We start from the raw sequence: 12,393 nt of genomic DNA, 5'->3' as shown, positions 1-12,393 counted from the left end.
TCATGGAAGAATTTGCTATGGAAGTAAGAGTGGTTAGGTTAGGAGAAATCTTATCAAACTCCTCCTTAGGCATGCACTCCATCATGAATTCAGAGAGTTCTTTAACAAAGTCTCTCTGAAGGCGAATACAGTGTGCCAGATAATTGAGTACTCTCAGTGAAAAAGTTGCTGAGACATAAGTGAGCTTCCTGAACCTGTCCATCGCTCTGGATTGCCTGTTCAGCAGATGGACAGTTTAGCTCTGCTGGGCGAGCTCTTTCTTGGTAGTGGTTGCCACCACCATACCATCAACTGGGCTGCCCTTAATCCAAAAGGTACGGTCCTCCGGGGATGAAAAAATCTTATCTGGTCGCTTTGGTACTGGTTCTATGGTGCCTGGCTCCTTCCAGGCCTGACAGACGACAAGGTCTATAGTAGTGGCTGCCTGGGGGACTACCCAAGATGTAGATGGTCCCGTCGCAAAGACCTCCAAGGAGTACAAATTCCTCTGAAGAGGGGTTTTTGGAAGACCAGCCACCTTTTAACTTCAAGATTTTTAAGATGTCAGCAAAAGAGACATCATCCAGTGGTGCTTTTGGGAGACCCCTCTCCCTCATCTTAATCAGTATAATCGATGAGGGACTCTATAGGGATGTCCAAGTGCCTCCTTTTGCACATCCCCTTCTGTGGGATCTCCTCATTCAGATATTCAGGAGAGAAGTCGGAATTGGAAGGGGCCACCTCCAGTGGAAGAGACTGGAGGTCCTTTGAGGCAGCCTGACCCTGGACAGCAATGGTAGATCCAAGGCCTCGATCCAATGTAGGCAACCAGGGAGAAGTAACAGTCAAAGGGTCCAGTACTCTGCTAACAGAGAAGGCCTTTTCTATAACCTGGAAGGCTGAAGGTCCAAGGGAGATCCCCACCAAACTCCCTAGGAGCCAAAGCTCCCAAGGAACACTGAGGAAGCTCACCAGAACCCCGACTCACAGACAGAACCTGACCCGCGCTGTCGAGGGCCGAAGCTCCAAGGGGAAGTGACAGATCCGAGAATACTGAAGCCGAACCTCACCCCTTGAATCCAGCCACATCACGGATCCAGGACGCACTCTGACCCGAAAAGTTTGGAGCAGAGGCAGTCAATGCAATGGTCAGAATCGAGGAAGCAAAAGCCCTCTGATCCGACTCCAAATCCCTCAGAAGACTACTGTCCTAGGCTCTGAAACTGAAACATGGATGGAGAAGGAGAAAAAGTAGTAGATGGGACAGGCTCAGATCCATGAGGGGATAGAGCTGGAAGTATCCCCATCTGAATCTGGGCCTTGATGACTGATCTGACCATTTTGTCCATGTCATCATAAATGCTCTGAGAAAACCTGGTGGATGCCACTGAAGATGGACAAGAGTGCCTGGGGGTCTACAAGACCTTCAAAGGCATTGTAGGAGAAACTGAGGTAATGGAGCTTCCTGGAGACCTAGAAGACGACTGCGGATCCAAGGATCTACAGATCAGAAATAGACTGCTCGGATCCAGGGATTTAGGATCTGGAGACTTAGCAGAGGTCAAAAGCTCACTAGGAATCATTAAGTCAATCAGATTTGACAGAGCAGACATAGGCCTCGGCAGTGACATCCTCAGATCCAAAACCTTTGTAGCCTTAGCAGGTGGCTCCCAAAGACAACCTGGACTCCTCATCACCCCTTTTCTTTGCCTTAGAGCTGAGCAAATCTTTGAAAGGGGGGTTGAGCCCTCTGGTGAAGAAGAAGAAAGAGGAGTGGGCATAAGGCCCTTCAATATTAATCTGTTCTTCCTTTCTTGAATGGCTCTCTGATTGAACCCCTCACAGATGCAAAAAGGGGAATCCAGGTGAGCCAGTCCTAAACAGTAAACACACCTATCATGTGCGTCCAAGTGTGGAATCTTCCTCTCACACTTGGCACACCTTTTCAAACCTGTAGGCTTATCCATTGAAAAAAAAGAATCAACTGTTTACTAATAACACTATAAAACTGTATAACTATAAATCTACAATAAGAGATAAAAGGTAAAATATTAACAAGACCATCACCTAGCTGCTCGAGTACTGGCAACTACATCTGGACACATCGGCAGCAAACAAGATCAAAGGAGGTTGGGCTAGGAGAGGAAGATTGTGGGTAAGGAAAGAGCTTGAGCCTGGAAGCTAAAGTCTGAGAGAGGCGGTTGAGTCAGATCCAAGGATCGGCTCCATAACCCATCAGTAAAGTAGAATGAGAAGGACAACATCAAATCTACCATGTTTGCACATCTACTGGCAATTGCTGGGCATTATCAGTATTTCTCAAAGATAGCATCACCTGATGACCAACTCCTTGGTACCACAAATATGAAGTCTTAGATGTTCAAATCACCCTTAACAAGATTAATTACAACTACATCACTAGCTAAAGAACACCTTCTTCACCACCTACTGACTACAGTAGCTACCCTAATGACTTAACCAAATTCACCATTAAACTCAATACCCACTGGTGGACTTCAAATAACTGATAATAAACTGCCTAAGCTACACCACCAATGGTCAAGTCCAGTGCTTCTCTGACACTATAAATTTTTAGGGGCCCAAATACCCTTTATCATAGTCCAACAAAAACTTATTCTTGCACAGCTCCATATGTATAATCTTCCCTCATTAAATCAGACCATAAATAAGTGACTTTTTTATTTAAAACTGGTGGCACTTTCCCTGCAAACATCCTAACTTAATTCTGCTATAATGCTCTTCCAACAGACCCCATGGCTAAAGCAGACACCTCTGCAGGCATACATGTCATATTTAAAATACAAGCCAGTCAGTTATCCCAACAAAGCAAACTAATGCTTAGAACACGCTCTGGATCCTGTGACAATGGAAAGACTATGTATATGTGAAGTAGTAAAACTATCTTAAGAGGAAACATATGCAGTGCAGTTAAGTCATCTGAATGCAGTGTTCAAATTCCTACACTTATGGACAAATGTATAAAAGCAGGAACTGCTGCATACTGCATCTTGAATGAATATCCAATTCTTTTGCTTTACCACTTTAGCAAAAACCCAACAAAATGAAAGTGCAGTTTTAAAACTGGTCCTGAAGCCGTACTTAAAACAAACTTACAGATTACCACAAAAATCAAATGTCTTTCAAACAGAAATATCACACAAATACATGTGGAATACTTTGATCATCCACTACTTATCCGTAAAGAAATGCTATGAGTCAAGTCATCAAAATTAAATACACTCCAGTATACAGCAGTACAATGAAAGGATATCAACGATCAAGTCCACAGGGCACTGCTCTACATACAAGTACAATTCATAATGCCCTTTCAATTCCACATGGACTTACACTTCACATTTTCTTATGAATAACAAAAATAATGAAAGTTCTCTTTCAAGCTCCAATTACAGCCACAGATGCATGTTCTTTGCTTAATTAGAAGAATGTCTTCCTGCTGCACAAACCAGTACACACACCTTAGCACAGTGGCTAAACACATTACATTATACTCTGTCATGAAATCAGCAGTACATCCTACTATTTGAACAAGTATTATTCAAATTTCAGAAATAGAAGTTACACTCTTAATCCGCAAAACCCTACAATCACTTTATCCACTTATACAGACTGCCTGACATAGAAGCAAAACAAATTTGCAGCTTTTTTGACCCTTGCTCTCAATATAAACACTTTTATTTATTTGATTTATTTAACATTTGTTAATTGGGTCGATGTGCTGGTCCGTAAACCTTCTTCAGCCACAACCCAGGCCAGTAAGGCAAATATAACACAAATAAAAAAAAATATTTTACTTTATATGTCCATTGTCAACATTTAACTTCTTTCCAATCCAAAGCATTCTTGGTGAATATGATAATGAATGCGCCTAATCCTAATAACAGCACAGAAAAAAATGATGAATGTATTACCTTGTAGATGGGCTATGCCAAGCTCTCCAGAATGGACTACGCAACCAACTGCCTGAAAGCACACTTGGAGATGAAGCCAAATTTTTCTTAACTATTTTGTATTTTGTCTTTATCACCTTGCTGGATGATGGGCTCACACTTGGAGATGAAGCCAAATTTTTCTTAACTATTTTGTATTTTGTCTTTATTACTTTGCTGGATGATGGGCTCCTTGACTGATGTGAACCAATGCCTATACAGACAGAAAGAAAAGTGATTGAGATCAACTGTCATGCAAATTTCTTCACATTTCTTAGTTACCTTGGAGATGCCACGTTTGCTTAGGATTTAATAGTTTGAAAATAAAACAAGTATGGTACTATCAAAGTTATGCCTCTTTTTTATACGCACCTTTATTAAATTATCACTTAAGACATAAGCTGATACACACTAATCAAAAAAAAATATCTAATTTTTTTCATTGAAACATTTTTTTTTCATTTTTATAACTTGGCAATACATATATGCTTTCTCTCTCTTTATAACAATTGTCATTCAGTCCAACATTATATAAATTGCTCAATTTATGTCTTCCTCTGAATCTCATTCCTCCTCCTTAATATTACTCTGTATGTATCATTCCCACAAATTCCACTTATTTCTATGTACTTTGCTTGGTATAGCAATGCTGTTGATTAGCAAAGATCAAAAAGCAGTACAGTATTGTCATAACATTGTGTGGGATACAAGAAGATGCCCAGAGAATGACAAAGCTGCATCACCGGCTCACTCTTCGTACAGGGTGGGGTTAATGGCAGCAGTATGACACTGCACTTAAGTTTTTGTCTCCTCTACACCCACACGTTTGTATAATTAGGTCTACTGGATTAGAAGACTTTAGAGAACCAGGCACTGAGGAAAGGCACCAGGATAAGCTAAGGATAATGGGTGGGGCAAAAAAAAAAATTTAAAGTTAATTAAAGCTATATTACTATCAAATCCCATTCATTTTTAGTTACAGAAAATCTGATAATAAATAGGATAAAACAATAATTAGTAGATCCGTCATGCAATGCACCTGGGTAGCTCTATATAATTGTTAATTAAAGCTATATTACTTTCAAATACAAGATTATAACCATAAATTTTTAGTTACAGAAAATCTGGTAATAAATAGGATAAAACAATGATTAGTAGATCTCTCATGCAATGCAACTGGGTAGCTCTATAGAATTGTTAATTAAAGCTATATTACTATCAAATACAAGGTCATAACCATTCATTTTTAGTTACAGAAAATCTGGTAATAAATAGGATAAAACAATGATTAGCAGATCTGTCGTGCAATGAACCTGGGTAGTGCTATATAATCGGGTGGCCACATACAGAGAGAGCTAAAGAGGTGACAGGACACCTGTAACCCATCTTATGAACGCAAAAATTGCTACACCCCTATCCGTTCACTAGGGAACAGAAGCACTATAGTTACTTTCATTAGCCTGTACCTCCCAGGACCAGAAAGCTGTTATGGTTACAAAAGCGCTATTTGATCTCTATATGCAAAACAGCACTGGAGATTACATCTGAGCCCCTGTTGTCAGTGGTGTAGAAAAAAGCAAAATCCCCACAGCAACTGGCCAGCACAAGAAAACATTTAACGATGAGCACTATCTGCAAACCCCCACCTCATATCAATTCCTTGTGCCAATTGTCTTAAAATGATGTGGTAAAAATATTCCATTTGACATAAACTAGGTAGTGCAGGGAATAAAGTAATATCTTTGCAGGTGAATCATACCTCTTTCTCACACAGCAGTATGGTCTAATGTCTTTAGCAACTATTACTGTGTTCAATGGGTTCACATGAGATTACTAGGCTAACAAGCCCATTTGTAAATGATAGGATAAATTACACAGAGGCATATAATTGTGCTTAAATGGCACACCATTTACAAACTGACACTGTCCAACAGGGCATAGGTGCCACTCAGGGGTGAACTGCAAATTATCCATCCATTGGTCCAGGTTGGTTTTGAACAAGAACAGGGATGAATTCTGCTTCACATGGATGATAAACCTGTTCCAGAATAGGAGTACTCTCTGAAACATATACCTGTCCCTCCAACATGTTCCACTTATTTTGCAAATAAGGTTTAGGTGCTTCAATCAGGGATTACTAATGCAGCAATTCCATTAGAACTAGCTCAGATAACACCTTGTAGGCCAGGCATAGATCACCTCTCAGTAGTCTGTAGGAGACAAAGTATAAAGAAAAGAAAATCCAGACTGCCTTAAAGCCTATGTGGTTTATGCCTTGTATTCTTTTCGTAAGGAACTTCAGTTGTTGCGTAGGTCTGGTAAGGTATATACGGAAGAGAGCACTGTGCCACAATGATTAGTCTAATGAAGACTAAGTACAGAGGGATAATGACATCTTTGGACATTGATGCCATACCCTTGCCTACAAGTTATGCAATATGGAATTATTTCCTTATAAGAGCATACGCACAATAGTCAAAGGACAAGTCACTGTCCACAGAAGTTCTTAAGTCCATAACCACCGGGTCTACTCTTACGGGAGTATTGTCTACATTCTCCAAGGTGAATATAGCTTGCAGGAGTGAAGTTTTTTTGTTTAGAGTCATGGCATTGAGCAGTAATGCCTTCAGATTATCCCGAGTTGTTTTTGCTGTGTTGGAAGGTTTATCTGGTTGGCATTGCCTATAAAAGCCACAACAGGGGTGGACATAGTTTTAGCTAACATTCAAAAGACCAAAGGGAATAGGTGCAGGCAGTCATTGGTGAAACAGCATGGTCTGTCAACCACATCCTCCAAAGCTGGCAAATACTGTACCTCCTTTGAATGACACCAAAAATGAAGTCAACTGTTAACATCAATTACCGTCTGCTCAAATTGCAGCATCATCCTTGAAGAAAGTAGAATGCTGCTAAATCCTAGGCTCATGACAGCCTGGGATATAGACCTCACCTATGCCTAGAACATTAGCCTAAATAGAGTTTTGGCTTATGAATTGATGCACCATACACTGAAGCAGTGTGTGTTGTGGTGGATGTTACTTTGGCAGAATGTATGAGGATGCTAAGGTACCCTAATACTATAGCTGCATCTAGGAAGTCTATGAGGTTTGCATAGATTACTTTTTAGAGCATCAGCATATGTCAGTCTGTGTGTATTTAGTCTTTAGTGAGAGTGGTAAGTAGAATGCGGTGGTATGTGTTCCTGACAACCTGTTTTGGAACTGTATTGGCTGGCTGTATGTGTAAGTCTTGCTTCTAGTGATGTACAATTAACATCTCTTATTGTTTACGAATTAGGTGGTTGTCAGTGTGACAATCCGAAATGCTGCCATCCCAGCTAGCTGGAATTCTGTAAATTCTATGTCATTTGTGGATATTGATATGATTTATACAGAACTATATGTTATGTGTATATTAAACTACTGGTACAGAAGTGTGTGCTGAACGGGGTTTGTACAGATTTTAGTAATATCAAGGTCAATACAATTTGTACATTAATGGCGTTAGTGCTGGACAATAACTTTTTTAGATTTAATGATCAATTATATAAACAAATATCTGAAGTAGCCATGGAGTAAAGGGTAGCTCCGGCTTTTGCCAATTTAGTAATGGCAAACTGGGAGGATAAATTTTTGACCAGACACCCCTTTATCAATGAGATTAAGTTATACTTTTGTTATATAGATGATTTGTTTTTCATATGGCAAGGAGATGAAGGTAAGTTTAATGAATTTGTTGATTATCTAAATGAAACGACTGAATTTTTACACTTTAGTGTGAGTAGTTATGGTGAGACTATTAACTGTTTGGACGTGCAACTGTCATATAATTCAAATAATAATTTCACAAGTAAAATTTTTAGAAAATCAGTTTTTGCCAATCAGTACCTTCATAAAGAAAGTTTACATCCACCTCATATGAAAAGGAGTTGTTAAGGGACAGACAATAAGGTTAAGTCGTCTCACTTCAGATGAGAAAGTATTTTTGGAAGAACTGGATATTTTAAGATCTATGTTTACATTATGGGATATAATGAATTATGGTTGAAAAAGATAGAACAAGAGGTATTCAAACTGAGAAGTGGGGTAGCATAACCCATTTTAGCGAAGACTGATAAAAATTCACCACTAAATGAGGTTCAGTCCAACATTAAGGTCACATAATATTTTTGTGCCTTTCCAGTGCCAATAGTTAATGAAATGTGGCTTATTAAAAACGTCATTATAGAAAATTGGAAAATAATTTTGGGTAACAAAGATTTGACAAAATATACAGGGATCAAACCAAGGTTTACCTACAAGAGAACCACGAATATTAAAAAAATGTTAGCACAAGGACGGGTACAATACACAAGTGAGACTGAAAGAATTAGGACACTAGGAACATTTGCCTGTAATCACTGTAAGCAATGCAGGTTTATTAGCAACACATCTTTTGTTAGATTGGAACATGTTAAGAAAACTTTTTGGGGCAAAGATCACTTCACTTGTGATAGTGAATTTGTGGTTTACATAGCCCTATATTCATCCTGTCCAAGTTACTATATAATAAAATATGTAGAAATGTCACAACGATAGTCCAAAATGCAGCAAGTAGACCCCCAATCACTCGAAACCGGTACTGTAGTTACCAAATTGCACTTTATTACACAAATCAGAAAATCTGTGGTAATACAGATTTCATCAGAACCAGTGAAAGTACATCAGACCATACTTTTAATTATTTTAATCATTCTAAACACAATCATCTTCTTAAAGCAGCCATGTTAACTAAAATTTATACCAACAAGTGCTGTAACATTTTTTATAAACTGAGAATGTCCTCAAAACATATTCTATAAGCTTGTTCTAAAAACATGAAATATTTAAATATAAATTTAAATATAAATAAATGTCACTCTATTAAAATAAATGTTATTATAATAGTTTATGTAACTAAAACCTCCAATAAAATACTGTATTGAGAATAAGAACTGTATAATAACTTCCCATTAGCCCTACTGTTTCTATATACTGTACTAAGAGTCATACCTATAATAAAAACTCTATGATAAAACTCTATAATAAAACTTGTAGTAACACTTATAATAAAACTTATGATAAAACTTAGCTTTCCTGATATTCGATCTTGTTAAAATAAAAATGTGCTTAAATTTGTGTATTGAATGGTGATGCAAATATTCTTAGTTTATCTGCTTTTCCTTTTTCCTTGGTATCAACTTGATCTATAATGGAAAAGCTGAACTTGTGATCAGTACCTTTGTCGTGAATGTGCCTGTATAATGCATTTTTCTTGTCTTGTTTTTTCTGTTTTGCCTATATAAAAGGCCAGGCACGCTTCTATATATACTAGGCGTTGAGAATTGCATTTCTGCATATTATCTTGGTTTTCATGATATAGGCAAAACAGAGAGGACGATAAAGAAACGGATATCCATTATAGATCAAGTTGATATCAAAAGAAAGCAGATGGCAAATCTGTACAGACGCCAATTAGTTTGAAACCATTGCTAGCACTAAACTAAGAATATTTGCATCACCATTCAATACACAAATTTAAGGTTTTATTATAGAGTTTTTATCATAGAGTTTTATTATAGAGTACTTGACACCCAGTATGACTCTTAGTACAGTATATAGAAACAAGGTTTTAGTAACATAAACAATTATAACAACATTTATTTTAATAGAGTGACATTAATTTATATTTAAATTTATATTTAAATATTTCATGTTTTAGTTTATAAAAACTGGTATAAAAAGTATGGTCTGATGTACTTTCACTGGTTCTGATGAAATCTGTATTACCACAGATGAAGTTACTATATAGGCAATACAAGTACATGCCTAAAACGCAGAATTTATGAACACCAGTTAGCAATGAGAAAGAAAGATAATATTAATTCCTTAGCTAGACATGCAGAAGTTTGCACTAACTATAAAAAATTCCAGTTTTTTGTCATAGATTATGCAAAAAAGTTGGAATTTAATGGTGACACCAATAATTTGCTGGAATGCAAAGAAGCCTATTGGCAGTTGTATTTGGGAGCTGATAGGGCACCTGGTCTAAATGAGACCAGAAATTTAAAATTTTTTTGTCATCCCAGAAAAAAAATAAGAGGATGACTAGAACATATAACTACTAATATACTGTTTGCAAAAGTTTTTACTTGTATGAAAATTGAATACATGTAAGTTTTCATTTTAAATATTTTTTAATCAGGACATATAGGACACTGTCATTTTAAAAGTATGTCATGTGATTTATGAGATTGGTGTATAAAAATGCCTTGTGGGTAGTTAGATTTGTTTTTCTGAGGAAGTTCACGTAATAAAAGTGAATGAAAGCACTAGAAATGTATATAAATTATATACCATTGCAAATGTACGTTTTAATAGTAGAAATTGGAACATACAGAGTTAACTTGCAAAACTTCAAGAAAATAAGTTGAAATTAAATTATTTTATGATTGTTATAAAAGTTTGTTTCAATTCAGCAAGGAGACAGGATGTCTAGAACTAGGGTGCCTTCTGCATTGCTTTGTAAGCGTTTCATTGTTTTACAACTTCCAAGATCTGCAATGATCTGAGAGATATGTATTTCTCAAACAGAGATGTTCAATCTTGTTAGTTTCTGGTTTAGCCTGGGAACCGAACGCAGGTAACAAAAAATGATGTAATCTATTTTTATTTTATTTATTTTGGCATTTGTTTACCGGGAAAGTCCAACTTGGAATGAAGCCAATTTTCAGTGGAGGCCTGGGGAGAAATGCTCTAGATGCATGTCTTTATAAAGTGAGAGGAAAATGGAGTACCCAGAGAAAACCCACACGAACCCAGGGAGGGCATGCAGACTCCGTACAGAAGGCACTCCAGCCGAGAATCAACATCTAGGCTAACCCAGCAGTGAAATGTGACATTAATTTAAGAACTCTCTCTCAGAGACAGACTATGTATGTTGTATTTTGTCTTTGACCTGGAAACATCTATCAACATCACATCTGCACTTGCTTGGAAGTAAGACTTAAGACATAGTATCTCTGTTAGATATAGATAGGAATATAGTAAAGATTAGTTTAGATGTTTTCTGTATTTATTTGTGACTGTCTTGCAATGTTGTTTTAAAATACTTCCTGTGAAGTTGAACTCTGAAGTAACTGTATTTGTTTTCTGAGTACTGTCTTGTTCTTTTATAATTTACTAAATATATTTAAACCTATCTTCTCCACCACTCTTCTCCACCCACTCTATCCTGCCTGTACTCTCTTTTTCACCTCTCTTCCACACTCACCATTACTCTGAACTGTTGATCCCAAGTACTTGAACTCATCCACCTTCGCCACCTCTACTCCCTGCATCCTCACCATTCCTCCATCCTCCCTCTCATTCACACACACACATATTCTGTCTAGGTCCTGCTGACCTTCATTCCTCTTCTCTCTAGAGCACATCTCCACCTCTCCAGGGTCTCCTCCACCTGTTCCCTACTCTCACTACAGATCACAATGTCATCTGCAAACATCATAGTCCACGGGGACTCCTGTCTGATCTCGTCTATCAACCTGTCCTTCACCATTGCAAATAAGAAAGGGCTCAGAGCTGATCCTTGATGTAATCCCACCTCCACCTTAAATGCATCCGTCACTCCCACTGCAGACCTCACAGCTGTCACACTACCCTCGTACATATTATGTACCACTATTACATACTTCTCTGACACTCCCGACTTCCTCATACAATACCACAACTCCTCTCTAGGCAAACTATATGCTTTCTCTAAATCCACAAAGACACAATGCAACTCCTTCTGATCTTCTCTGTACTTCTCCATCAACACTCTCAGAGCAAGCATCGCATCTGTAGTGCTCTTTCCTGGCATGAAACCATACTGCTGATCACTAATCTTCACCTCCCTTCTTAACCTAGCTTCCACCACTCTTTCCCATAACTTCATGCTGTGACTGTTCAGTTTAATCCCTCTGTAGTTACTACAGCTCTGCACATCACCCTTATTCTTAAAAATCGGTACCAAAACACTTTCTCCATTCCTCAGGCATCCTCTCACTTTCCAAGATTTAATTAACAATCTAGTTAAAAACTCCACTGCCATTTCACCTGAACACCTCCATGCTTCCACAGATATGTCATCTGGACCAACAGCCTTTCCGTTCTTCATCCTCTGCATAGCTATCCTTACTTCCTCCTTGCTAATCCACTGCACTTCATGATTCACTGACAGAATACATTGTAGGGAATTTTTAAGATTTGCCAACTCATTACATTCCAAAAAAAAAAAAAAAGAACTTATATACTCACCACAACGTTCCATCTGTGTTGTCCATTTTCATTCTTCCTCAACATATGGGTTCGGATCCATATTCCAACTCGGCCGCTGTTTTACAGGTCGTGGATACTACAAGCTCTCAAGCTCCTCCCTTACCCCCAGT

General features: G+C 38.0%; 1 protein-coding gene across 1 annotated transcript in view; it reads right to left on the bottom strand.

Moving 5' to 3' along the window:
* Positions 1 to 12,393, bottom strand: part of ZC3H3 (zinc finger CCCH-type containing 3) — a 3,466,749-nt gene that overhangs the window by 2,450,850 nt on the left and 1,003,506 nt on the right. The window contains exon 4 of the mRNA XM_044067335.1: positions 3,930 to 4,161. Within this exon, the coding sequence (XP_043923270.1) occupies positions 3,930 to 4,161 (232 nt within the window). The remainder of the gene's footprint in view (positions 1 to 3,929; positions 4,162 to 12,393) is intronic.

This window comes from Protopterus annectens, chromosome 3.part1, assembly GCF_019279795.1.
Source record: "Protopterus annectens isolate FY-2018-M chromosome 3.part1, PAN1.0, whole genome shotgun sequence".
Taxonomy (NCBI): domain Eukaryota; kingdom Metazoa; phylum Chordata; order Ceratodontiformes; family Protopteridae; genus Protopterus; species Protopterus annectens.
This window is presented reverse-complemented; position numbering and strand designations above follow the sequence as displayed.